Genomic DNA, 27156 nt, shown 5'->3' with positions numbered 1-27156 from the left:
TTGACGCGAGCTTCCTACCACGAACCGATGAGGAGAATGCCCCCTTTATTGAGCTTGGCGTGGAGGAGTCACTTAGAGCTGAGACTTATTTTGCGGCTTTTCTTGCATGTTGGCTTTGCAAATTTATGCTCCCCAATAAGAAGATCAACTACATTCGTGCTAGTATCTTCAAAATCGCGAATCTAATGGCTCATGGAGAGAAGTTTTCCTTGCCGGTTCCCATCTTTGCAAGTACTTATCATGGCTTGAAGGAGGTCTCCACTTCCCATGATTTGGGTGCCTGCAAAGCACTCTTTCCTATTCATTACGTATATGGATGGATAGGAGCATATTTTGACACCTACTATCGTATTAAGCGTCCACAACGAGGTCCGCAAATGTGCAAGGTTTCTGGCGAGAAGATGGCCAAGCATTTTGACCTTAGTAATGCCCGTGAGTTGTTTCAACAAGTTAGTGCGCGACAACTTCACCATTTGGCTATGCTACAAGGGAGGGAATTGCATCTTACCGATCGTGACGAACAATCGAATTCTTGGAGTGACTTTTTTATAAGTCTTCGCTCAAGCTTCATCACCCTTAGGCATGACGACATTCATATTGTGGAATCTTATAGCCTGCATAGGTTTAGTCGTCAATTCGGCTTTTGTCAAGATGTTCCTGGCAACCTCATAGAGCGACCCTATAACGGCTCACTGAGAATGTTAGTGCAATTTTGGGACTCCTGTGTTTGTCTTGGAGGTTCATCAAAGGTTATTGTCCTTACGCGTCCATCAGAAGAGGGACCTCTAATGACTCGTGAGTATGCAGATTGGTGGTCAGCTCATCGAGTGCACTCTTCCCGACAAAGTACTCATATCATTTTGAAAGTTCCAAGGAAAGATGATATTCCTTTACCCTCCAAAGATGATCAACATCAAAAGAACACTCACGAAGGGTCTTCCAAGTCCGAGTTAAGATCGAAAGATCCTTCGCCAAGCACCAAGGTCTTACCCAAGTCTACCCCTTCGACGGGCGGGGAAGCCCATGTGGACAAAGGAGCTAAACATGTTTTGTTGACTTCCAAGACAACTACTGCCACTGTAAAGGTGATGAATAATCCTTGCAAAAGGAAAGCGCCTCCTACTTCACCAAACAAAAATATTGCGAAGACAACGAACGTCGTGCCAACAAACAAGGAAAGGACTCGAGCTTCTGCTTTGCCCAATGAGATTTTGAATGTTAGTGCCACTTCCAGTTCGAACGAGAGTGATGTTAGTCAAGACATACATTGGAATCGTTCAAAGAAGAAGGCTAAGGACACGAGCCATAGTGAATTTGCTGACTTGGATGCTCTTAGTATCGATACTGGATTTTTCGTAGAGGGTGACCCTAGTTCAATGATGTTGTTGTCTGAACTGGAGAAACGAGTAAATATTATTTCCTTCAAATTTACTCCCTTTTTTTAACACTAAAGTTTGCTGTTTTTTTTTTTTGTAGTTGGGCGTCAATGAGTTGTATGATGACGTACTTGGTGAAGACACGGTGGAAGACTGTGTTACAAGCCCAAATTCCCTCGGTGTGGCCACAAAAAGTCCTCACACTTTATTTGATGGTGTTGAACATCATGCTGCAAACAATGCTCCGTCGACAGATTTGAGTCTACCCAAAGAGCCGCACCTCGTTCTTCCAGAAGATGTTGTGCTTTCCAAGCCAGCCATGACGAGTAAGATGGAGGTTGCCGCAAGTCAAGCAAAACGTCTAAAAACCTTCGAGCCTACTCCATGGTCGTTGCATCTTGATGCTCCAAACTTTAAGCCACAAGAGACTATTTCCCGTATTAAACTTTCTTTTGTTACCACAATGTGGCATATCTTGTGTGAATGGATCGAAGAGTTTTCTCTTGATTCTCTAGATAGCTTCACAAAGTTGGAGGAAAGTATTGCTTTGAGTCTTGAGGAAATTAAGAAAGAAAACTTATTGATACTTATACCTTAGAGGCTCTTGTTGAGGCTTTTTTCAAGACGTACGCAGATTACGATGCTTTAAGATCGTCCAAGATGACTAAAGAATTTCACCAAGAGTCACTTTCTGATGCACGACGACGCCTCGATGATGCAACACAGGAATATGAAAAAGTGAGCGAGTCCGTAGAAAAACTTCAAGCCAGTCTTGCGAATGTTGAACAACAACTAGCTTCCTTGGCCTCCAGAAAGAAGAAAATCGTCGCACTCTTGGACAAACAACAGATGAAGTTGGCTAAAAGTCAAGAGAACGTTGACGTTACCGAAGGGGAGATTTATACCATTGAAGCCAATCATCCATTATCTGACGATGAAGCAGAGAAATTATCCCTCCTGAAAGGGGCAGTTGAGACAAACCGCCAGCAAATCCTTAGCTTCAAACCTTTTCCATGATTTTAGAGTTTTTTTTTCTCTTTTTTTTTTCTTAGGATTCTCGACTTGCGATTTTTTTTATAACTAATATCATGTAATGGAGTACTTATGTCTGGAGCAATAAAAGTATCTTTATTTTATTTTTTTTAATATGTGATATTTCTCTTTGAGACCTGGATTCCCTCTGTTACTCCCAATTATTTCCTTCTTAAATTTCAGCATATGTCTTGTATGTTGGTTTTGTTGTTTCGCGAAAAAGAATTCATATTTGCTGTAGGAGACTTCAAATCATAGGCCGCTTGCTTCTACTAAAACTAGACTCATAGGACTGAAATATATCAAAAAATTAGCACGAATCTCCTTTTGTATCAGTTGGAATTAATCTTCAAAGTCGATCTACACGTCTGGCCCGTGTTTAGCTCACAGCTTTGCGCACTCTGTGCAAAATAAATCACATCTTGAGATAGGAGCATCCAAATCACAAGCCTTTTGTGATGTGACAAAATAGACTCAGAGATCTAAAACTCGTATAAATTTCGTAATAGAACTCTTTTCGGACTGTGAACAGAAAATTCACGAAGTCGACTTAACTGCAGTGAATTTTCAGATTTGCGTACCTTCGGCGAAAATAATTGTATCTTGAGCTTGGAGTGTCAGAATTGCAATCCGTCTGTACCGTTAGAAAGAAGGCCCGGAGATCTAAAACTCATATAAATTTCATAACAGAACTCTTTTTGGAATGTGAACAGAAAATTTACGAAGTCGACTCAACTGCAGTGAATTTTCAGATTTGCATACCTTCGGCGAAAATAATTGTATCTTGAGCTTCGAGTGTCGGAATTGCAATCCGTCCGTGCCGTTAGAAAGCAAACTCAGAGACCTGAAGTATCTATGGATTTCATGGAAGAACTTTTTCTACCAACAGAAAATTCGCAAAGTTGACGCGACTGCAGTGAACTTCCAGATTCGCATGCATATAGGAGTCTTTGCGGCATAAGACCTTCTGGATTAGTCAAAGTTCCAGATCATGTATTCCACACTTTTTTTTGAAGCTTATGCGACTGAACTTAGAATAAAACTCTAAGCTGCCTACGTACCTTGGTGAAGAGGATCAAGTCATAACGTAGTTCAAAATAGGTGAGTTTTTTTTTTTGGTGTCTTAACTTTTGCCGAGGCCGCCTCTTTCGAGGTTTTCGACCTAGTGGACTCCTTTTTTTTTTGGGTGCCGTTCGCAGTTTAGGCTCATGCGAGCCAGGAGCATTGCAATATGCAGTTTAGATTCTTGTGTCAAGGAGCGTAGCAGCATGCAGTTTAGGCTCGTGCAGTTTAGGCTCGTGCGTCGAGGAGCGTTTATCCTTCAAGGATAGTACCTCTTCAAAAATTTCCCATTGATAGGGCCAATTCTCATGCCATCTGCATCAACTAACTTGTAAGCTCCACTTGAATAGGCTTCTTGCACAACATATGGACCATCCCACTTTGAAGTGAATTTGCCCCCAGATTTGCGAGAGGTGATAATAGGTCTTCTTACTGCAAGAACTTGATGGCCAACTTGGAAGGACCTCAAGCGAACCTTTTTGTTGAAAGCACGAGAAAGTCGAGCTTGATAACATTCAAGACTTTGTTGAGCTTCTAGCCTTTTTTCATCAAGGGATTCAAGTTCTTCAAGGCGTAGGCGAGCGTTTTCTTCCTCAATAAGACCTTCTTGGACAGCGAGTCGCAAGGACGGTATTTGACGCTCAACAGGAAGAACTCCTTCGACTCCATAAACAAGAGAATAAGGAGTTGCTTGTGTCGACGTGCGATGAGTCGTACGATATGCCCACAAAGCTTCTTCCATTCTGTCATGCCAATCTCTTTTAGACTTGGAGACGACCTTCTTTAACAAGTTGCAAAGCGTCTTGTTAAATGCTTCGGCTAGTCCATTTGCAGCAGCATAATACATTGACGAATTACGTTGCTTGAAGCCAAAAAGTTCACAGATCTTGATCATCAATTTGTTATCGAACGGTTTGCCATTATCTGTGATTATATAACTAGGAATGCCGAAATGATATATGATGTTCACTCGAATGAAGTTTGCAACATTCTCTTTCTTCACTTCCTTGAGAGCAACGGCCTCTGCCCATTTTGAGAAATAATCAGTTGCGGCCAAGATGTATAGATGTCCTCCAGAAGATTTTGGAAGTGGTCCAACAATATCTAATCCCCAAGCATCAAATGGTCACGATGCAACGGTAGGGTGTAACATTTCAGGAGGTTGGTGCATAAAATTTGCGTGAAACTGGCAAGCCTTGCATCTCCGAGCATAATCTAAGCAATCTTTCACCATTGTCGGCCAATAGTAACCCATCCTCTTAATGTGGAAGTGGAGCTTCGGCCCGGATTGATGTGATCCACAAACTCCAGAGTGTGCCTCTTGCATAGCTTGAGTTGCTTCATCTTCCCCTAAACAACGTAAGAGAACTCCCTCAAATGATCTTCGATACAAAGTGTCTTTGTAGTAAAGGAAGCGAGGGGCACGCCAACGAATTTCGGTCTTTCTTATTGGATCTTCTGGAAGTATCCCATAACATAAGTAGTCAATCATGGTTTGTCGCCAATCAACCTTCACAGCTTCAGCGACGGCTACCAAACACTCGAGCTTGCTTTCTTCATCCTCGTTCTCATCTGGCGGTACTATCCATTTTTGGCAGATAGTGATTTGTTTCTGGCCGAGCAGAGTCAATGTTGAAGCTAAAGTAGCTAGGGCGTCAGCCTTCTTATTTTCCTTCCTTGGCACATGCTGAAGAGTTACATTGCCAATCCATCCAATCAATTTCTGTGCATAATCATAATAACGACGCAATTCTAGCTTTTTGACCTCGTAGCTACCTAGCAATTGATTGATCACTAACTCAGAGTCTCCAAAAATATGTAATTGGAGTTGTCTCATATCAATGGCCATCTCAAGCCCAAGTATGAGTGTTTGATATTCCGCAACGTTGTTGGTGCAATGTTGTGTTAAGGTGAAGGAATATGGCAAGACTTCCCCTTGAGAAGTGACAAACACAACACCTGCACCAGCTCCCTCACAATGTGCGGCACCATCAAAATACATTTTCCACGGTGGTTTCACTTCGATGACCATCGCATCCTCATCAGGTAGTTCATCAGTCAACTTCCAATCATCAAGAATTGGATGATCTGCCAAGAAATCTGCCAAAGCTTGTCCTTTCACAGCTTTTTGTGGGATATACACAATCTCGAATTGTTGAAATTGGAGATACCACCTTGCTAATCGATCATTGAGGACGGGTTTTGACATAACAAACTTGATCGGGTTCGCCCTTGAGATGAGAGCCTTTTGAATTGCGAAAACCAATGCCAAACATAACTTTTCGATCGGAGAATACTTTAGCTCATTTGGGGTCATCATCCTACTCAAGTAGTAGAGGTAATTTTCTTTCGTTTCACCATTTTCCTGGGCCAAAAGGGCTCCTACTGACCTTTCTTGGGCTGCAATCTATAGAATCAATGGCTTTCCTGGTATAGGGGCTGCCAGAACTGGAGGTTTCATCAAGTAGGATTTGATGCTTTGGAATGCATTGCTACAAGCTTGGTCCCAATCAAAAGGTATACCCTTCTTCATGAGCCGGCTAAAAGGTTGGCACTTCCCTGCTAGATTTGAGATGAATCTTCTAAGGTACGCCAATTTTCCTTGTAGACTTTTCAGTTCATGTATATTTTTGGGCTCGGGCATCTTCAAGATGGCGTCAACTTTGGCTTGATCTATCTCAATCCCTCGATGTCGAACAATGAAGCCAAGGAATTTTCCAGAAGTAACTCCAAATGCACATTTCAACGGGTTCATTCTGAGTTGATATCTCCGGAGTTGTTCGAACACCATTCTTAAGTCTTGTAAGTGGTCTCCTCTCTTTCTTGATTTCACCACTAAATCATCCACATAGCATTCCACATTCTTGTGGAGGATGTCGTCAAAGATATTCTACATTGCCCTTTGATATGTGGCGCCAACATTCTTCAAGCCAAAAGGCATTACTTTGTAGCAATAAATGCCTTTAGGAGTGCGAAACGCAGTAAGCTCTTCATCTTTTGGTGCCATACGTATTTGATAGTAGCCAGATGATCCATCCATGAAAGACATCGCCTCGTATCCGGTGGTGGCATCAATCATAAGCTCTGGAATGGGGAGCGAAAATTCATCCTTAGGGCATGCATTATTGAGGTCTCTAAAATCGACACAAACTCGAATTTGGCCATTCTTCTTCTTCACAGGAACAATGCTTGAAATCCATGAAGGATATTTAACCTCCCGAATGAAACCAGCTTCGATGAGTTTATTGACCTCGGCTTCAATTGATGGGATCAATTCTGGCCTGAAGCGTCTTTGGGCTTGCTTAACAGGACGAGCTCCTTTCTTGACTGCGAGATGATGAACTGCTACCTTAGGATCTAAACCAGGCATCTCTTTGTAGCTCCAAGCAAAGACATCTCTATATTCTTTGAGTAGCTCCACATAAGTGTTTTCTTCATCTGTGGTTAATTGGGCACTTACATAGGTGGGCTTGGAGTCTTCTGCAGTGCCAAGGTTGACTTCTTTCAATGCATCAACAGTCATTTTAATTCCTTCTTCTAGTTCCGCAGGAGCATCCTCGACATCTTCGTCTTTTTGAGGATCACCATCATTAAAAGATATATGGCCACACCAAGAGGCATTTCCCAAATATTCGTCAAATTTCCTTAGGGATGAAGTGTATTGCTCCTCATTCGCAGTAATGTGATATGAAGATCCTACACTTTCTTCATCTTCGTCATGCTCTCTAGTGTGGACCACTGTGCGAGTCTTCACTTTGAGTACCTCTCCGCATGAAATCAAAAGTTCTGATTGTCGCCTCATTCTGGAAGGGACCAGGCTTTGACACTCTTTGGAGATACTTTAGACTCTAGATGGCAAAGGTCTTCTTATTTTTTCATGATTTCTTTGGGACTTGTTCTTCTTCCTTTTCAATGGCCCCAGCCTCTCAAATACAGAAGTTCTTGTAGTTGGTTCTCCAAGTCGATCAAAGACAGAAGTCCTTTTATTAGGATAAGCAGGTTCATCTTCCGTCGTGATATAGTTAATATTTGCTCTTCTAATGGATATGCGAACTGGTGGGAGTTATTTGTAACCTAGACCCTCGCGTGATTGCTTCACCGCACGCTCATTATCCTTCATCGTGTTTGCTTTCCTAGTAGCTTCAGGTGGGAGCTTCCCTAACTTAGATGGTTCATTGGGATCATATCCAGCCTTTGCGAACAACCTGTAAGCATTCAGATCAAAACCTTCATTTGTGCGTTTCGTAGGGAGTGCCTTATTTTGAGGCATGTTAGGGGCCACAAAATTTTCCAGTAGCTTTGAAGATAACTTTATGGTATCAATCTGCTTGATAGGAAGGGTTAATTCTCTTAGTGCACCTTTTTGGAGGCTTGATGATTCTCCTTCATCTTTCTTCACTTTTGGGACGTAACGAAATAAATGAGCTATTTTCATGCCTTTGGCCTTCGTGATGTCATCAACTTTTACTCCCTTCATGATGTGGTTCTTCAAGTAGAACTTTGTATCAGCGAAGTATGCCTCGGCTTCATAGAACGGCTTGTCATCAGCAACTATCTTATTTTCGACTCCATCTTTATTATATTTCAAACATTGGTAGTAAGTTGATGGGACAACTTTGTTCTTGTGTATCCACGGCCTGCCAAGCAACAAATTGTATGAAGTCTTTATATCGATCACATGCATCCATGCAGTTGATTGCATATCTCCCATGGCGATTTCCAGCTTGATAGCTCCTACGGCCCTTTGTCCTCTTTGATTGAATCCTTGAATCATCAGTCGGCTTTCAGAAAGTTCTTCAGTTGAGATGCCGAGTTCTTTCATTATGCGAATGGGAAGAATGTTAACTACAGATCCGTCATCTATCAAGATTCTGTTTATCCTCCTCTAGAGCACATAACCCACCATAAACAAAGGGCGATTGTGTGGTGTCTCACTAAGTAGGAGATCGTCTTTAGTGAAGGTGATTTTTGTATTACAGACATCGGCTTCTTGGAAGGAGGACTCAACAAGACTATTAGACAATGATGATAAGAGTGTTGACTTGACTTCATTCTTTTCCTCTTCTTCTTTATCAGCATTACAGCACAAGGCCTCGTCATTATCGTCAGAAATCCTCGTGCGAAACCAACTCGGCAAAAATTCTCCCAAAGTCACCGGGTGGCGTGGCTTTTGGTGATGGTGTGTCTCTATCTCCTCCTTATTTAGGTTCTTAATAATTTGTAGCTTCTTTAGTCTTCTCACCATCTTATTCCTCGTAGGTTGCTTCGTTGATCCTTTTTGTAGACTCAATTTACGGCGTCTTCGACGAGTCACCAGGGTCCATCCTTCTTCATCAGGTTGGTCAACTCGGACTTTGTCATCCTCCAACAATTCTTCATCTTCATTCCCTTCACAGGTGCATATCTCAATCGGATCTAATGAGCCAAAGGTAATGGACACATGGTTTGTGCTTGCTTTTTCGACTTCGAGTTCGATCTTCTTTTGACGAGCCAAATCCATAACTTTGTCCTTGAAAACAAAGCACTTCTCAAGAGGGTGACCTACAAGCCGATGGTATTTGTAGTAATTCGGGTCATTGCTTTTTCCAGCTTCATCTGGTTGCTTCATCTCTGTCAGCTCAATAAGCTTTAACTCGAGGAGTTCTTCAAATATTGCAGGCACATCGGAGTCTAGAAATGGGTACTCCTTTTCTTGCATCTCTTTGAGAGTCAACTTCCGATTTGCATTGTCTTGAGAGGAAGTTGTTTTTATACTCTATTTCTTGCTCGCCTTGGTAGTAAACTTCAAAGGAGAGGCATTGACGTTCATGGATTCTTTGCTTTCATTTTTGGGTACGAACTTGCTCCATTTATTGACTTCTTGCTTATCTCTTCCGTTACGAGGTTCGTAGATGGGCAGCCCTTTGTTTCCCGCAGAAGCCATGCTCAACTCCATATCATGAGCACGGGTGGCAAGTTCTTCAAATGTCCTGGGCTTAATTCCTTGCAAGATGTAACGAAGTCCCCAATGCATGGATGCACATCTCTATGCCAGAAGCTTCGCTTAACCTATCTTTGCAGTTAAGGGTTGCATTCCTCCATCGATTGATAAAGTCAATAACTGGTTCATCTTTTCGTTGGCAAGTGTTTGTAAGTTCCACCATGCTCACAGTATGCCTTGTGCTATAAAAGCGATTAAGAAACTCTTACTCCAATTGGTCCCAACTATCAATGGATCCAGCCTCGAGATTGGTGTACCAATCAAAAGCATTCCCCTTAGTAAGCGGACGAACTGCTTGACAAGGTAATCTCCATAAGTCCCTGCATTGTTGCATGTCTCAACAAAGTGCGCAACATGTTGCTTTGGATTTCCCTTGCCGTCGAACTATTGAAATTTGGGAGGTTGATAGCCATCAGGCATCTTTAGGCTATCGATTCTTGCAGTATACGGTATTGCGTACGTGAGAGAAGACTTTGAAGCGACCTAATACTTATCCTTGATAGTTCCCATAATGAATTCCTTCAATTGTTCTATGGGAATTGATCCTTCAGAGGAGACATGAAGTTCTTTGGCGGATGACCCTTGTTTTGTTGGAGGATCAGCCTTCTCGCGGACTTCAGGAAGCTTTCCAGGTGCATGACTTGATTCTCCATCCATCATGCTTTCAACTATGCCTGTCAATTTTGCGATATGGACATCTTGATCTTGAGCATACTTTGTTAACCCATCAATCGCCTTTGTCAGGTTTGAAAGTTGCTCCTCCATTGTCGAAGTGTTAGTCATCATTGCCTCCATGATTATTGCAAATGATGAAGAATAACCGAGACCTTCCCACGGATTGAACTCAGTTTGGAACATGTCATGTGGTGAGATTGGCATAGAGACAACACATAAGACTTTATCATCAGGTTGGGTAAGTTGACCCTTGGTATTGTATAAAGTAAGTTGAGCAGGAGCTTTCTCCACAACTTCTGCAATATTATCCCATCTCTCTGACTTGCTAGCAGAGGACCTTTCTTCTTCGAATGATGAAGATCTCAAACAATGCATTGGTGCAGACGACACTTAGAGTGCTTATTGCCCCAAGACGCTCGCCTTGCTCCGGGTGATTGGCCCAAGACTCCCTATAGTAACGTTCAGGATACTTTCAACGTCAGAAGAAAACTTGGAGTCAGCAACTTCGATCTTCTTTGAAGCCATCTTAGTGATCTTGAATGTTGAGAAGAGATGAGAGGTAGAGATTGTCCCACTGGGCGTGCCAAAATTTGTAACGACTAAATTTCGCTCCTGAAAAATAATAATCAAGACAAGAAATATAGCGACAAATATTATATTCAATTTCAAGTGATGGGGTTACAATCTTTAAAATATCTCTAAATCTAAAGAGATATAGTCCTCTGATTCTTCTCCTCATGGATGGTAGTTCAAGAGCTTGAAAGCTTGATTTTAAACTTGACGGATTTCAGATTTGTAGTACGTCACGAACAATTTGGAGCTCGTCACGAACCAGGATTTGATGGCTATGGGTACATATTTAGAAATCTAATAAAAATCACAGCTTTATTAATTGAAATTATTTTCTCTTGCATTGTGTGATGTAATCAAGTCGTCGTTGGCTAGATTGAGTCGAGCGGAGGCGAATTTGTAAAGGTAAAAGGCTAAATTGGGTGTTGAGTTAGCCGAATTGAGGTAAGTGTTTTACCTAACTTTGTTGAGGGAATTTTTTCTCCTATTTGTCATTGTTTGCTACATCCGAGGGTGATACATATATGAGGTGATGAACGTATATGTATGTGCTAGGGTAATCATGCTCGGGGTGTGGATTATGTTACAATTGTATTTGTAAAATTATGTGACCTTCCTGCTTCATGCCTTACTTGACTCTTAGATACTAAGAACATCGTATTAAATGTTAGAAATCAAGACTTGGCTTATTATAATTTAATCAAATTTGACGGAATTCTGAAAATACATTGATGTGTCTAATTCGGTCACATATATGTTTAATCATTAATACATTGCTACAACCGATCTTCTTGAGATACTAGATTTTATACTTGTGTTGTGGATCATTTGTAGGGTTCGTGGAAGTATTTGAATAATACGGTTCTTGAGGGTTTATTGAATCATTGTTGTCTTAGAAAGTTGTGATTGGGATTTATTTGGAATATCCGTTAAAACACTCTCCTTGATGTTATTTATGCTTCCTGCCTTGTTTATCATTGATATACATATGCTTGGTAAAGAAGAGTGTAAAGCACGAAGGGTGATGTCGTGCCATTGTATATACATTATCATGTGAGGGAGAGTGTAAAGCACGAAGGGCGATGCCATGCCATATTATTGAGAGTAAAAGTACGTAGGGTGATGTCGTGCCACATTATTGAGAGTAAAAGCACGAAGGGTGATGTCGTGCCATGTCATTTGAGAGTTAAAGCACGAAGGGTGATGCCATGTCATTTCATTTATATTATTATGCTTTTATTAACGTGAGATCATAGCACGATGGGTGTTTCCGTACAGGTAAGGACTAGGGACATGCATTATGATGTGATATATGTTCCCCGTGTATACGTTTATGCCTTTACCTTAAGTTGTTATTGTCGTACTTATAGATCTTGTGTGACTTGTTGTTATTGTCCTGTACTTGATCTCTATTTCAATTTTTGTTGTGTTGCCCATGTCCTCTACTTGTTTAACTTGCAAATACCATGTCTACTTCTTGCTGCTATAATCATGCCTATGCTGTATGTATTCGATTACACTTTAGTACAAGCCCTTTTTCTCAGTACATTCATACCTCTACTTGTTAACTTGTAAAGATTATGTGTTTCATTCTTATTTGCTATACCTATATTTAGGCCTTCATCATGCTAGTTAGTTGAAGTTGATATCCTTATTTCCAATTGCTTTCATCACTCACATGCGTTCCGCCTAGTCTTTTTACTGTTGCCCATATAGTTATCCTCGTTCATTATTGTTACTTGCATATTTCCTACCTTGTGATTTTTGTTATGGTACTTTTGTCATCTGGTTGGTTCTGTTATACGTATATTGGGTGAGGATGAGATAAAAGCACGAAGGGTATTGTCGTGTAATTGACTTGATATATGAGTGCATTTCTTATGCTATGAGAGTTATGAAGTGACTTTTGTGATTTATCGGCTTCATTCTAAGGATTGCTCGTGGTATTTGAAGATGCCAAATTGTGATCTTCGTTAACACTCGGTTATTGTTTTGCATATCCATTTCATGTATTCTTCTCTATTATATCGTGGTATAGTTCTATTACTGATTTACGGTGCAAGTTTTATCAGAAAGTATCTTTTAACTAAAAAGCCTCGTCACTACTTCGACGAGGTTAGACAAGATACTTACCAGTACATGGGGTCGGTTGTACCGATACTACACTTATGTACATTGCGTACAGATTTTTAGAGCGGAGCTGCTGGTGTTGTCGGGTGTTGACTCTGAAGATGTTCGTGCATTCCGGATATAACTGCCGCTTGTCCTTGGTAGCTTAGGTTTTTCTAATTTATTATGTAAATTTCAATCAGACCGTGTAATTTTTATACCAGATTTGTGAATTCCAATTCTTAAAAGCTCATGAGTCGTACTACCAGTTATTGGGTAAATTTATAAATGTTCAGATAATTCTTTACTATTTTTCTATAATTTCTTTTGGATTATATTTTCTGTTAGTTGGCTTACCTAGAAGATCGAGTTAGGCGCTATCACGACTAGTGGTTTTTGGGTCATGACATATTAACAGCAGCCAAGGCAATGACTGCCCTTACTGTAACCATTTTTACCACTGGAGAGAAGGTCTCCTAATAATCTAGACCCTCTTGCTGGCTATAGCCCTTGGAAACCAGCCTATCTTTGAACATTTCAACCTACCTATTTGATTTGTATTTTATCTTGTACACCTATCTACACCCAATGGGAACTTTCCCTTTAGGTATGTCAACTACCTTGCAGGTATTATTTAGAGCAAAAGCATCAACCTCTACCTTCATAGCCTCAACCCATCTAGGATCCTTTATAGCCTCCACATAAGATGTAGGTTCTTCCCCTGATATAGCAGCTAGGAAGGACTTATACCTTTTTGAGATGGAACTGTAATTTAGGCAACTGGACAAAGGATATACACAGTTTAAGGAAGAACTTCTTGTGCCTGGGAAAACATAATCTTTCAACCATGTTGGTTGTAGTTCATGTTCTGCAATGGATTGTTGGACTTCAGAGGCTTGATCAGCATCTGCTACTGCTCATTCTCATTAGTCTGCTCAACCTGTGGCAGATGTTGACTTTCAAGTGATAATACAAGTATGTTGGACGTACTTTTTATGCAGTCACCTCCTCTGCATGTTGAGTCTCCACATGAGTATGAATAGTTTGATGGACTGTCCGATCATGGACTGTCTGATCATCATGCAATTCCAAAAACAAGGGAGAGTTTGTAGTTCTCTTCATAGATTGAAAAGGAAAGATGTCTTCCCTGAAGGTCACATCTTTGTTCACAAAAAACTTCTTCCCCTTGAGATCATTTAGCTTGTAACGCTTCTGTGATTCTGAGTATCTCATATGAATTGCAGCTATTGCTCTTGGTGAAGACTTATCAACCTTCTCTATGATTGTAGCATAACACAAACAACCCATGGTCCTTAGATGCAACAAACTTGGCTTTGCCTTATAAAAAAACTTCATATGGGATTTTCCACTTAAGACTGAGGAGGGTACTCTATTGATGAGGTAGACTACTGTTAGTACACAATCTCCCCAGAAATACAATGGGACGCTTCCCTAAAACTTTAAGGCCCTTGCAACTTCTAAAATGTGTCTGTGTCTCCTTTCCACCACTCCATTTTGTTGTGGAGTGTGTGGACAACTGTTCTGATGGATGACACCACAGCTTGCTAAGAAATCTTTACATTCTGTGCTAAAAAAATTTGCACCATTATCAATTCTTAGCATCTTAACATCCTTTCCAAATTGCACATGCACTAATTTACAAAATGATCTCAACAAGACAATGGTGTCACTTTTCAATTTCATCAGAAATACCCAAATCATCTTTGAGTGATCATCTACAAGTGTTAGAAAGTACCTATTTCCATTATATGTAGGAACTTTATATGGTCCCCAAATATCTACATGTACTAAGTGAAAAATCTCTGCAGCTCTACTGTTACTAAGAGTAAATGGTTTCCTTGTTTGTCTAGCCAATGGACATACAATACATCTTTCAAAACTACAACTTGATAGCTCCTTATTTTTCAAAAAATTCAACTTCTTCATGACCACTGCAGGTATGTGTCCAAGCCTTTTATGCCAGGTGAATATATCAGTCTTCATTTCTGTTGCGAGACAACTTCTAATTCTTTGTGCTTTCTTATTCCTGTCAATCTTCCCTGGGATCAAGATATAAAGGCCATATCTATACTTACCAATCCCCTTCACCCTCCCAGTGTACAGGTCCTGGAACACACAGACTGTTAGAAAAAGTTCACTGAGCACTGCAACTCCCTTGTTAATTTTGAAACTGACAAAAAGTTATACTTAAACTCAGGCACACACAACACATCATAGACTGTATCATTTCCTGTGAGGTTGTAACTACCCTGATAGGTGACAGGGATAGACCTACTATTTGGAAGGTGTACATTACCTCTCTTATATCCAGGTAAATTGACCATATTATGCAACAAATTATGATTTGAAGTCATATGATTAGTTGCACCAGTATCTACAATCCAAAGATCTCTGCAATTTTCAAAAAATTGTGAAGCATAATTACCTGCCATGTTAGCCATGTGATCCTCTGACTTCTCCTTGTTCAAAAATCTCATTATCTGCCCATATTGCTCTTCAGTAAAGAAATTAGCCATTCCTTGATGTCCTTCAGCTTTACTTTTGAACACAACATTTTCTTGCCCATGATTGTTGTCACTTACCACGCATTTTCTTGTCTGTATTGCTGATTTCTCTTTCCATTAAAGCCCGATGGATATCCATGTACCTTATAACAAGTTTCTTTGGTATGACCCTTGAATCAACAATACTCACAATACAGATTGGTAAATTTCTTAAATTTTCCTGGATTTTCCTTGGTACTCATGAATGTTATGGAATCATTTATATCACTTGCCAAATTAACTTGTGAATTAGACAAACAGACCTTCCTCTGATTTTCCTCATTTATTAACATTGCAAAAGCAAGACTTACCGAGGGTGATGGAGATTGCAGTAAAATTTGACTCCTAATAGCTCCATAACTCATTTAGTCCCATTAAAAATTGAAAAAGCTTTTGTTGATCTAGATGTTCAATAAAGTCTTTTGTCCTAGCAGTAACAGGAAGTGAAGGAATTAAGGATCCATATTCATCCCATAGAGATTTCAGCCTAGAATGATAAACAGAAATGCTAGAAGTACCTTGAGAAATTGTGGTTATCTCTCGCTGAAGGTTATAGACTCTAGAACCGTTAACTTTGTTGAAACGATCCTCTAAATTTAGCCAGACTTCATGAGCATTATCAGCATAAACGATACCAGTATTCAATTCTAGTAAAACAGTGTTTATGATCCATGTTAGGACTGCTGCATTGACTCGCTCCCAGTCCTCTTCTAAATCCTCAGTGAATTGACATTTCGTACAAGTTCCGTCAATGAATCTTAGCTTTCACTTTGCTCGCAATGCAATCACCATCGCTTTGCTCCAAACTGAAAAATTCTTTGTTCCTTTCAGCTGAATTGAGAGGATTACATTACTATGATTGTCTGACGACTGTAGAAATAATGGATGTCTAGGGTTATCAATGTCTAGCGTCGCCATTGTTGAACTTCAAAACTTCTGAAAAATAATTGACTGCCTTCGATTTGAACGAAATCAGTTTCTCCAAGCTCAGAGGGTAAGAAATCAAATTGAGCTCTAATTGATCCACTCAAGATCTGATACCATGTTAACTCACGCCATTGAAGTGTGAGATTTGAGCTACTGGATTTATCGAAGAAGAAGAGGAGAAAGTCGGTTCTAGAAGGGAGCCCTCAATTGTATTAGAAAGACTACTGAATCATTTACAAATCTAATCTATATAACTTAACCTATTGGCTATTAACTAACTAAGCTAACATTACATAGCTGTCATCCTATGCCTTGCTCACCCACTAAGCTGTGAGATTCATAGTTATCACCAGCTGTTATCTTCTTCATCTCAACAATAATATATGAAATTGGTCATGTGAGAGGTTACTTGGTACTTTCCAAAGCCAATAAAATCATTTAAGTATACTTTTTTCTCAATTTTTGGCTTTTCTTCCTATATCTTCCATTTATTACGTGCCATATTGAAAACCCAAAAGACATGACTCTTCATTAAAGATCATGATTTCATATCAGATACAAACATTTATGTGTTATATTAAAATAGCCAAAAGGCATGAGTATTCATTAAACATTATAATTTCATATCAATTACAAATTTTTTCACCTCCCCTAACTTCTCCTATTTCGATCCTATAAATTCACCTTTTTTGGGTCTATTTTTCAACTTATGTAGGGTGGACCGGTGGGGTAATTCTGCCTTGGCTGTTCATGTCCCAAAAATTTGCCTACTAATTTCTGTAAAAATTGCACGGGACGTCCTATTTGGTCGCCCCCATTTAACCTATACCCATTTTTTAAAAAACTTTTAACTTGTACCCACTTTTAAAATAACTTTAGCCCCTTTCTCCTCCTTCTCCTCCTCCTTCGTTTTCTTTTTCTTCTGAAATAAATAGCTGAAATATGCAAACAAGCAATTGACTGAGTTGTCAAGCAAGAGGACGACCATCCCGTATGCCATATTTGATTTTCCTTTGCCTTTTTAAATATTAATTCTTCTACTGTCTTCCTATAAATCTGAAGCTTTTCTGCTTCGACGTTATCTTCTCTATTGAACTGGATGAAACAGTAATCTATTAGTAGTGACTAATACATGAATCGGTATGCGAGGATTATTTAGTATTTTGTTTAATATATTACAGATTGTATACATTATAAATTAGTATACAATACATAATTTTAAAATTTAAACAAAATATTACAACACAAAAACTTCAGCTCTAGAGCTGAAGTTTCCCAGTTACAACACAAAAACTTCAGCTCTAGAGCAAGCAAGAGGACGACCATCTCGTATGCCATATTTGATTTTCCTTTGCCTTTTTAAATATTAATTCTTGTACTGTCTTCCTATAAATCTGAAGCTTTTCTGCTTCGACGTTATCTTCTCTATTTGAACTGGAAGAAACAGTAATCCATTAGTAATGACTAATACATGAATTGGTATGCAAGGATTAGTTAATATTTTGTTTGATATATTACAGATTGTATATATTATAAATTAGTATACAATACATAATTTTAAAATTTAAACAAAATATTACAACACAAAAACTTCAGCTTTAAAGCGGAAGTTTCCCAGTTACAATACAAAAATTTCAGCTCTGGAGCTGAAGTTTTCCAGTTACAACACAAAAACTTCAGCTCTAGAGCTAAAGTTCGCCAGTTACAAAACAAAAACTTCAGCTCTAGAGCTGAACTTCAGGCCCGGCTACTAGAATGCTGAAGTTTTGCATGATTGTCTTTGCTACTTCAGCCCTGTGTGCTGAAGTTATGCGGAAAAGCGGGTACGGTTGCAATTTTTTTTGCAAAGTCGGCACAAGTTAAAATGTGACACAAAAAGCGGGTATAGATGCAAATGTACCCTAATTTCTTTGTTCGCCCCATGTTTTTTCGTACTTATTTTTCTTTACATCTAAAGAAGTCAAACCAGTGAGTAAGTCACTATAGGCTTTATGAAAGATTAATCTTTACTCTTGAAATGGTCAAATTAACCGTGAAATACCTAGTAAAAATTACTCAGTAGAGTAACAACTATCAAAGGCAGAGCTATGATTTCAAATTTATAGGTTTGAGATTCTGATCCTTTTGAGTTACTGGGGTTATATTTGTACATAATTAATGAATTTTAAAAAATAATTACAATGTTTGAACCAAAGCTACTGGATTCGGCTGAAACCCATAGCCGGCAGTTGGCTACGCCCCCGACACCTATATATACATAATATTTTGGATAACGAAAGATGGATTCCTTTAATTCCTTACTTTTCCTCCCATCTCTCCTAGATTTGGCTTTCTCTTTTTAAAATTATGTTATTTTTGTTTTCGGTTTATAATTGACAAAATTCATTAAATCCTGGGAGATATACTTAGTTATATTATTCATTGTGTGGTAAAAATATTCTTAAGAATAATCTCCTTGACGTTCCTCAAGCTAAAAAAAATATAAAATATCTTGTAAATTTGGACTCTTGAATCCGTAGGAGCTTGTCATGTGACCTGCAATTCTTTCATTGTTGTTCGCTACTGTGAAATTAAAACATTTAATGAAACAAAAGTTTTTTTTATTTTATATTTCATTCGTTAGAATGATTACAACGCAGAGAGGGGTTGAATTTGAAATTTTTATTGTACTGGACGACCTATATGCAATAAGTTCTTTTTTTATAGATATTTGTAATTATTTTTGTTTTAGATATTGTCAGATAAAATTTTTATTCGATAATTTTTTACTTTTATTTTTTAACATAAAATTTACAGAATGACAAAGCTTTAATCAACGAATTATTTGTGATACAAAAATAAATTGCAACAACAATATAATTGTTTGCAATAAATTAGTGCAGAAAAAGAAATTGCAATCACAAACAATTATAAAGAAAAAAGGATTCTATTGATGAACATTGTAGGTTATGACTCTGTTTATCCCTTGATTCTTCCCTCCGATTTATTCTACGTGATTCGAGGGCCTTAACGGCATATTTCTCGAACGTATGAGCAAGACATATTTGACATGTCTTTGATCTCTTAATGAATATTCCAAGAGTTTCATGGAATTTCAGAGATCTCATATTTGATCTTTTTGTGCATATTCCGAGAGTTTATGGAATTGCTGAGATCCTCTTTGAAGGACATATGTAGCCTTATTTATAGGCATGAATTAGGGTTTGAGTGGAGTAGCCACCAAGTAACTCTAATAGACTCCTAATATTTCAAGAATTGTCTTGAATTCAGGATTTATCTTGATCTGCTAAAATTTCAGTGTCTACAAATGCCCCCTACTTTAAGGTTTATCGAGGTGTAGGCTTGCTGATACTTGAAGACGAGACTTGAAGTACCCGACCATCACAATAGATAATCTTAAAACTTGTAGTTTTCGATTTGCAAGAGGAAGAGATGAAGGGCAGAACTAGTCCCACTCGGCGTACCAATTTGTTTGCAATAAATTAGGACAGAAAAAGAAATTGCAATCACAAACAACAACAACAACAAAGAAAAAAGGATTTTATTGATAAACATTGTAGGTTACAACTCTGTTTATCCCTTGATTCTTTCTTCCGATTTATTCTACGTGATTCAAGGGTCTTAGCGGCATATTTCTCGAACGTAGAACTTTAAGCAAGACATATTTGACATGTTTTTGATCTCTTAATGAATATTCCAAGAGTTTCATGGAATTTCGGATATCTCATATTTGAACTTTTTGTACATATTTCGAGAGTTTATGGAATTGCTGAGATCCTCTTTGAAGGACATATGTAGCCTTATTTATAGGCATGAATTAGGGTTTGGGTGGAGTAGCCACCAAGTAGCCCTAATAGACTCCTAATATTTCAAGAGTTGTCTTGAATTTAAGATTTATCTTGATCTGCTAAAATTTCAGTGTCTACAATAATTATGAAGAAACATAATTTTATTGATAAAATGATGCGGCTACAATTCTGTTTGTTCCCTTAATTCTTCTATCCTGATTATCTCCGTGATTCGAGGGCTAGAGCAGTGTATTTCTCGAACGTAGGATGATGCGGGCTTTAATGGATTTGTTTGATATCCATGAAGTATGTTGTGGATCTTCTTGAAGTATTTGATTATCAAGAATTATCCGGCCACTTCTTGATCTCTTTGTGAATATCCCGTGAGTTTATGGGATTTTCGAGATGATATCCATTTTTGAGATGCCTTTGTTAAGGGAACGTGTAACCCTTTTTATATGTGTGACTTAGGGTTAGGGTAGAGTAGCCACCAAGATAGAGTTTCGGTAGAGTAGCCTCCAAGAAACCCTAATAGACTCCTAGAATTTTAAGAGTCGTCTTGTAGTATCTTGAATTTAGGATTTAGCTTGATCCGTTAAAATTTTGATGTCTACAAATGCCCCTACTTCAAGGTTTGTCGGGGTGTAGGCTTGTCAAAACTTGAAGACGAGACTTGAAGTACCCGATTATCGCAACAGATAATTTTGGAAGTTGTAGTTTTCGATTTAGAGGAGGAAGAGATGAAGGGCAGAACTGGTCCTACTAGGCGTGTCAATTTGTTATCAACGGATTATTTGTGATAAAAAATAAATTACAACCACAATATAAATATGAAAAAATATAGTTTTATTGATAAAATGGCGGGTTCAATTCTGTTTGTTTCCTTGATTCTTCTCTCCTGATTATCTCTGTGATTCGAGGGCTAGAGCAGTGTATTTCTCGAGCATAGGATGATGCAGGCTTTCATGGATCATGAAGTGTGTTGTGAATCTTCTTGAAGTATTTGATTATCAAGAATTATCCGGCCACTTCTTGATCTCTTTGCGAATATCCCGTGAGTTTATACGATTTTCGAGATGATCTTTATTTTTGAGATGCCTTTGTTAAGGGAACGTGTAACCCTTTTTATATGAGTGACTTAGGGTTAGGGTAGAGTAGTCTCCTAAAATTTTAAGAGTCATCTTGTAGTATCTTGAATTTAGGATTTAGCTTGATCTGTTAAAATATCGATAAGTATACCTAGTAATGTATCATAGCTGGACATCAAAATTTTGACTTTCTAATTATTGTATTTATTGGATAATTCACACATACTTCACTCATTTTAATGGGTGTAACAAATAATTTTCTTATTTTGCCATTAGTAATGGATGGAATTTCGTGATTATATATGAAATTAACTTCAACTTTGTTCAATAAGGCAATATTTACTTTTATCAAAAAAAAAATATTCTAAAACAATTACAACTAGTCTATTAGGTATTGAACACGTTATTTGGGTTGGGTTGGTCCTTAAATAAAACAAGTTTTCGAAATAATATTTACTTTTATAAAAAAAAATATTCTACACAATTACAACTAGTCCATTAGGTATTGGAGAGGTTATTTGGGTTGTTTTGGTCCTTAAATAAAACAAGTTTTCGAAATAATTTTTTTTAACAAAATCAAAATTGCAGCAATTAGACATCAATTCGAATTCTTGGAAATAAAAAAACATCAATTGGAATTAACGCCGGAAAAAAAGAAGTTCAAATTAACGAGCTCTCGAGGTTTTCTCTGCTCTTTTCATCAGTTAACCACCGTCGCCGCCGCCATCACCGTAACCGTCGAGCCTTCTGCACCGGTAATTTGTCTCTGTCTGTGCGCTTTTTCACAGTCACTAGAATTTTTACTTATATCAAGGAGATTGAACAGTTTATATATAATCAAAGGATTTCATTTTTATTCCATTAGCACAATACAATTTTGCAACGAAGAAGATTTAATTGACACTATCACTACTTGTGGCTATAGATGAAATGGATGTGAAATTGTGAATGGAATGGTACAGAAAACTGAATATAGAGGATATGTGATAATAGGCAATATAGTTGTTATTTACATCATAATTGTCCATGTTTTGTTGTTGTTTTATAATGTAAGTTGTCAATAAAATGCTTTAATTAATGATATTTGGTTTCACAGGGAATATAAGATATGAGGTAGCAACATGAAGTGTTTAGAGGCAATAACGTGAAGAAAACACCCACTCAAGAAGTACTCAAACACAAAAGAGCAAAAAGAGAAGGAACGCGGAGACAAAAAGGCCCAACATACTCACCGCGGTTGCCACCGCGGTTCGTACGGCGGTTGGAGTCAGTGTTCTCCGCGGCGGCATGTTCACAATCCAGAAATTTAAGGGGCCAAAGTGTCAATTCGGGAAAACTTTTGTAAAACCTTTATAAGATGTAGGAAACTCGCCCAAGAGAAATGGGGGCTAATTTTGAGATTATTTTTGCAAGAAGAACAAGTGTGAGAGATCACCCAAAACATCATAGTTCTTATTCTCTTCTATTTTTCTTGCAATTTTCCATTATGAATATTTTCATAGTTTATTCTTACGTTGTCATGAGTAGCTAAATACTTTAATCTAAGGTTTTGGTGAAACCCGTTGGGGATGACTTGGTCTTTATATTAATATAGTTTGAATTGGTTGTTAATCTCTATTTGTTCATCTACGTTTTGATTGTGGTTAGTTGAAAGGGCCCTCAATTATCTGTTCCTATTTATTATGTATCTTCTTGAGAGAGAGTGAATATTTAGGTAGTTGTTTGAACAACATCACTCCCGGAGTATAGACGAGAGTCATAACCGAGGGTTTAGAGATTGGATTAGAGATAACGATACCTCGGGTGCAATCTAAAAGAACGGCAATGTGAATCTAGCTAGCATAGCTTGAGAGAGTGCGTCTAGTAAATTTTCATAATTGCTTGAGAGAGATTTATAATAGCCGGAGAGTTCTTGATTGATAGAGACAATTAAGGCATCGCTATAAGAAACGTACAACTAAGGAAATCACCAACGAGGGAAACCATTACCTTAGACCTTATTCCAACTGTTTACACATCAAGCATAGTTAATTTTCAGCTGTTAATTATTTTCAGACTTTAGTTGTTAGAAGTATCATCAATTGTGAATTACAAAGTTTGGGGAAAATTGATTTTGTGAATTTAGTAAATCAGTCAAAAGTAATTGATAGGTTAATTCTCTGTGGTTCGACTCTGGGCGGAATTACTCAGATTATATTTGCTACGTCCGTGTGTGTCTTTGCATAAGGCATAGTTTGGCGTTATCAAATTTTTGGCGTCGTTGCCGGGGAATTAACGGTGTTATCAATTACAATTGAGAGAAGTACAAAAATTCTAAGTGTAGTCAGTTTTCTCTATACCCAATCTTTTCATTGAAATTCTAACGTTTGAACTCTTGTGGAAAGTAGGTGTATGCCTAGAAGTTCTTCGAGGACTAGAGAACTGCTAGAAGGACTCTCAGACCCCGAGAAAACATTCAGGGCATTGAACCGTGCCAACAAAAGACTTCAACAATCTCAATAATCACACCAACTCGAATTTGACATGGGTGACGTAGATAACGTCAACGGAAACATCAGGAATGAGCCAGCTGACTTAAATGTCAGAAGGGTGGCACCTATTGTCACCAACAACATGTTGCATCTGCTGCAGAATAAAGGATTATTCTCCGGGACACACATTGAAGACCCGCAACAACACTTGAAGAATTTTCTGTCAATTTGTATGATCCAAAGGCAGCCAAATGCAACTCCGGAAGCTATCAAGCTACTACTGTTTCCATTCTCGGTAATTGGGGAAGCTCAGACTTGGCTAAATTCGCTCCCTATCAACTCTATCACCACCTGGGAGGAATTAGTCAAGCAGTTCCTGAACAAGTTCTATCCGCCTAACAAGACTACAAAACAGATTGATGACATATTGCAGTATAGGCAGCAGCCCTCTGAGTCCTTGCAAGAAACTTGGTAAAGGTTTAAAGGGATGTTAGTGAAGTGTCCTCACCATGGCATTCCAGACTAGATGCTCGGCCAGAGATTCTACATGGGGCTAGCTGACAATTTGAAAGCAAATGTGGATGTGTTAGCTGGAGGTGCATTTTTAAGTAAAACATTCACTGGGTGCAAAATCCTTCTCGATAAGATGTCACAAAATTCGGGGTGGAGGACTAGAGGTACAACACTTTCACCCATAGTGCATTCAGTTCCTCTTGACCCAAATAATTCGCATGTAGAGAACATGGCCACACTCATGACCCAGATGAGCATATTGACAAAGAAGATTGATGAGATGGGTACAAAACAGGTGCACATTGTTGATACAACAAATGGGGGACTGTGTACACCTTGTATTAATCAGTCTTATGTGTGTTCATAGAGCGGAGAAGGTGAAAATCAAGGGGAAAGGGAAGATATGAATTATGTCAACAACTATGGGGGTCAGAGGTAAGGAGCACAGCAGTGGAGACCGCAGCAAAATCAACAATACAGGCCTAATATGCAGCAGCCTGGGGGTATGCACCCTTAAAACCAATTGGTGCTAGTACCCTATTAGAAACCACATGGCTATCCACAGCAAAATCAGCAACAATTGACATACCAACCACCCCCTCAGCAGCAAGATAACAACATGGTGGAAATCAGGGGTATGCTTCAGCAACTCATTGGGACAAATAATAAAGAGCAGGAAAAATTGGTAGTGCATGATTCAGCCATAAAGAATATTGAAACGTAGTTGGGTCAGCTGTCTATGGCTTTGAACAACCATCCTCAGGGAACTTTGCTTGCAGACACAAACATAAACCCCAAGGACCAAAACCCGAATCAGCTGATGGCAGTAAGTCTCCGGAATGGGAGAGATTTAGACAGAGAGCAGGAAATTGCACAAGCCAGCAAAGATACTACACCAGCCACTCCAGTTCAATTAGAGGTGGAGGAACCAACAGAACTTACTGAAGTGGTGGTTGAGCAGAGTTAGGAGGAAAAAGGCAAAGAAAAGATGAATGAGCAAGTTGCAGAACAGGTGGCACCTCTTGTGCCAGAAAATTCTAATAGAGAGAAGCCAGTAAGCAATGCACAGATGGTGATACCTGCACACTTCCCTCAAAGACTGGTCAAACAAAAGAAGGCAGACCAATATAAGAAGTTCATGGAGATGCTGCGTCAAATTCAGTTGAATATTCCTTTGATGGATGCCTTGAGGGAGATGCCCGGTTATGCTAAGATGATGAAAGATCTAATGTCACGGAAGTTTGATTTTCAGGATCTATCCACTGTAGCTTTGACACAGACCTGCAGTGTAGTGGTGGTAAAATCGATGGCTCAAAAGATGTCGGACCCTGATAGCTTCACTATTTTATGCACAATTGGAAGTTATGCCTTTGCAAAGGCGTTGTATGATTTGGGAGCCAGCATAAATCTAATGCCGCTGGATGTGTACACCAAACTGGGCATTGGTAGAGCTAGGCCAACTTCGATGCTGCTACAGCTGGCTGACCACACAGTGAAGAGGCCCATTGGTACTCTTGATGATGTGTTGGTACAAGTGGGGAAATTCGTGTTCCCTGCAGACTTTGTTATCTTGGATTGTCAGGTGGATGAGGAGATACCCCTTATTTTAGGGAGATCATTTTTAGCCACGGGGAAAGCACTGATCGACTGTGAAACTAGGGAATTAAAAATGAGATTGAACGATGAAGAAGTCATATTCAATGTTCAGCAATCTATGAGGAGACCTAGTGAATATGCTAATTGCTCTCTAGTGGAAGCAGTGGATGTAATCCTGCAAGAAGATGATATGACCCTAACTGTAAAAGATCCATTGGAGGCATGTCTGACGAATTTAGAAGAAATGGTGAAGGGTTAACTGAATGGGTCATGGCACTGGAAGGCCGAGGATTTTGGTCAAGGGAACCTCAGTTCGAGTCCCTTGAGCTAGAAAAAAGGGCCACTCCTCCAGCAAAGCCATCAATAGAGGAACCGCCCAAGTTGGAAATGAAGCCACTCCCAGATCACCTCAGGCATGTGTTCTTAGGCCCTGATTCGACCTTGCTTGTTATCATATCATCCGGTTTGTTAGATGTGCAGGTAGAACGGCTCGTACAGGTATTACAGGAAAACAAGACTGCCATTGGCTGGACCATGGCAGACATAAAGGGTATCAGCCCAGCCTTCTGTATGCATAAGATTCTCCTGAAAGAGGGGCACAAACGTTCCAGGGAACACCAGCGAAGGCTGAACCCAAACATGAAAGAGGTTGTAAAGAAAGAAGTAATCAAATGGTTACATATGGGAATCATCTTCCCCATCTCTGATAGTAATTGGGTCAGCCCTGTCCAATGTGTGTCGAAAAAGAGGGGAATGACTGTTGTAAAAAATAAGAACAATGAGTTGATCTCAACTCGTACAGTCACGGGGTGGCGTATCTGCGTGGATTACAGAAAATTGAACACAGCCACCGGAAGGACCATTTCCCCCTACCTTTCATTGACCAAATGTTGGACAGGCTGGCTGGGCGATCGCACTTCTGTTTCTTGTATGGATATTCGGGGTACAATAAGATATCAATAGCCCCCAAAGATAGAGAGAAAGCGTCTTTCACCTGTCCGTATGGCATCTTTGCCTTTCGGAGAATGCCTTTTGGGCTTTGCAATGCACCCGCAACTTTTCAACGGTGCATGTTAGCCATCTTCACAGACATGGTGGAGGATATTATGGAGGTCTTTATGGATGATTTCTCCGTGGTGGGAGATTCATTCGAAAACTGTCTTCACAACTTAAGGAGAGTGCTTAAAAGATGTGTGGAGACAAACTTAGTGCTAAATTGGGAGAAGTGCCATTTTATGGTACAAGAAGGTATAGTCCTGGGGCATCGAGTGTCCAGTAAAGAAATTGAGGTCGACCATGCTAAGGTTGACATGATTGAGAAGTTACCAACGCCCACTTCAGTCAAGGCGGTGAGAAGTTTTCTTGGACACGCTGGATTCTACCGGCGTTTCATAAAAGATTTTTC

The 27156-nt window shown here is 39.2% G+C and overlaps 4 protein-coding genes across 4 annotated transcripts; 1 reads left to right on the top strand and 3 right to left on the bottom strand.

Moving 5' to 3' along the window:
- Positions 1 to 3729: 3729 nt before the first annotated feature.
- Positions 3730 to 5787, bottom strand: LOC107769070 (uncharacterized). Its single transcript, XM_075232369.1, has 2 exons — positions 4722 to 5787; positions 3730 to 4574 (listed from the first exon to the last, which is right to left on the bottom strand). The coding sequence occupies exons 1-2, from the start codon at positions 5785 to 5787 to the stop codon at positions 3730 to 3732; spliced, it is 1911 nt and encodes a 636-aa protein (XP_075088470.1).
- Positions 5788 to 5877: 90 nt separating this feature from the next.
- On the bottom strand, positions 5878 to 6261 carry LOC142170454 (putative mitochondrial protein AtMg00860). Its single transcript, XM_075232368.1, has one exon. It carries the CDS (start codon positions 6259 to 6261, stop codon positions 5878 to 5880), a length of 384 nt encoding a protein of 127 aa, XP_075088469.1.
- Positions 6262 to 15713: 9452 nt separating this feature from the next.
- LOC142170453 (uncharacterized) lies at positions 15714 to 16286 on the bottom strand. The gene is made up of 2 exons (XM_075232367.1): positions 16158 to 16286; positions 15714 to 16085 (listed from the first exon to the last, which is right to left on the bottom strand). The coding sequence occupies exons 1-2, from the start codon at positions 16284 to 16286 to the stop codon at positions 15714 to 15716; spliced, it is 501 nt and encodes a 166-aa protein (XP_075088468.1).
- Positions 16287 to 25143: 8857 nt separating this feature from the next.
- Positions 25144 to 26010, top strand: LOC142170452 (uncharacterized). The gene has a single exon (XM_075232366.1). The coding sequence runs from the start codon at positions 25144 to 25146 to the stop codon at positions 26008 to 26010; it is 867 nt and encodes a 288-aa protein (XP_075088467.1).
- Positions 26011 to 27156: the final 1146 nt, after the last annotated feature.

The sequence above is a fragment of the Nicotiana tabacum genome, chromosome 16, assembly GCF_000715075.1.
Source record: "Nicotiana tabacum cultivar K326 chromosome 16, ASM71507v2, whole genome shotgun sequence".
Classification (NCBI taxonomy): Eukaryota; Viridiplantae; Streptophyta; class Magnoliopsida; order Solanales; family Solanaceae; genus Nicotiana; species Nicotiana tabacum.
Note: the sequence above shows the minus strand (reverse complement) of the source record. Positions and strands in the feature narration are given on the sequence as shown.

Excerpts from the sequence above, each read along its gene's own strand:
- LOC107769070 (XM_075232369.1), bottom strand. The coding sequence starts at position 5,787 with ATGACCCCAAATGAGCTAAAGTATTCTCCGATCGAAAAGTTATGTTTG. Across the intron at positions 4,575-4,721 it reads CTTCCACATTAAGAGGATGG|ATATTGTTGGACCACTTCCA; the intron begins GTTACTATTGGC and ends CTTGGGGATTAG.
- LOC142170454 (XM_075232368.1), bottom strand. The coding sequence starts at position 6,261 with ATGGTGTTCGAACAACTCCGGAGATATCAACTCAGAATGAACCCGTTG.
- LOC142170453 (XM_075232367.1), bottom strand. The coding sequence starts at position 16,286 with ATGGCGACGCTAGACATTGATAACCCTAGACATCCATTATTTCTACAG. Across the intron at positions 16,086-16,157 it reads CAGTTTGGAGCAAAGCGATG|GATTTAGAAGAGGACTGGGA; the intron begins GTGATTGCATTG and ends CAATTCACTGAG.
- LOC142170452 (XM_075232366.1), top strand. The coding sequence starts at position 25,144 with ATGAATGAGCAAGTTGCAGAACAGGTGGCACCTCTTGTGCCAGAAAAT.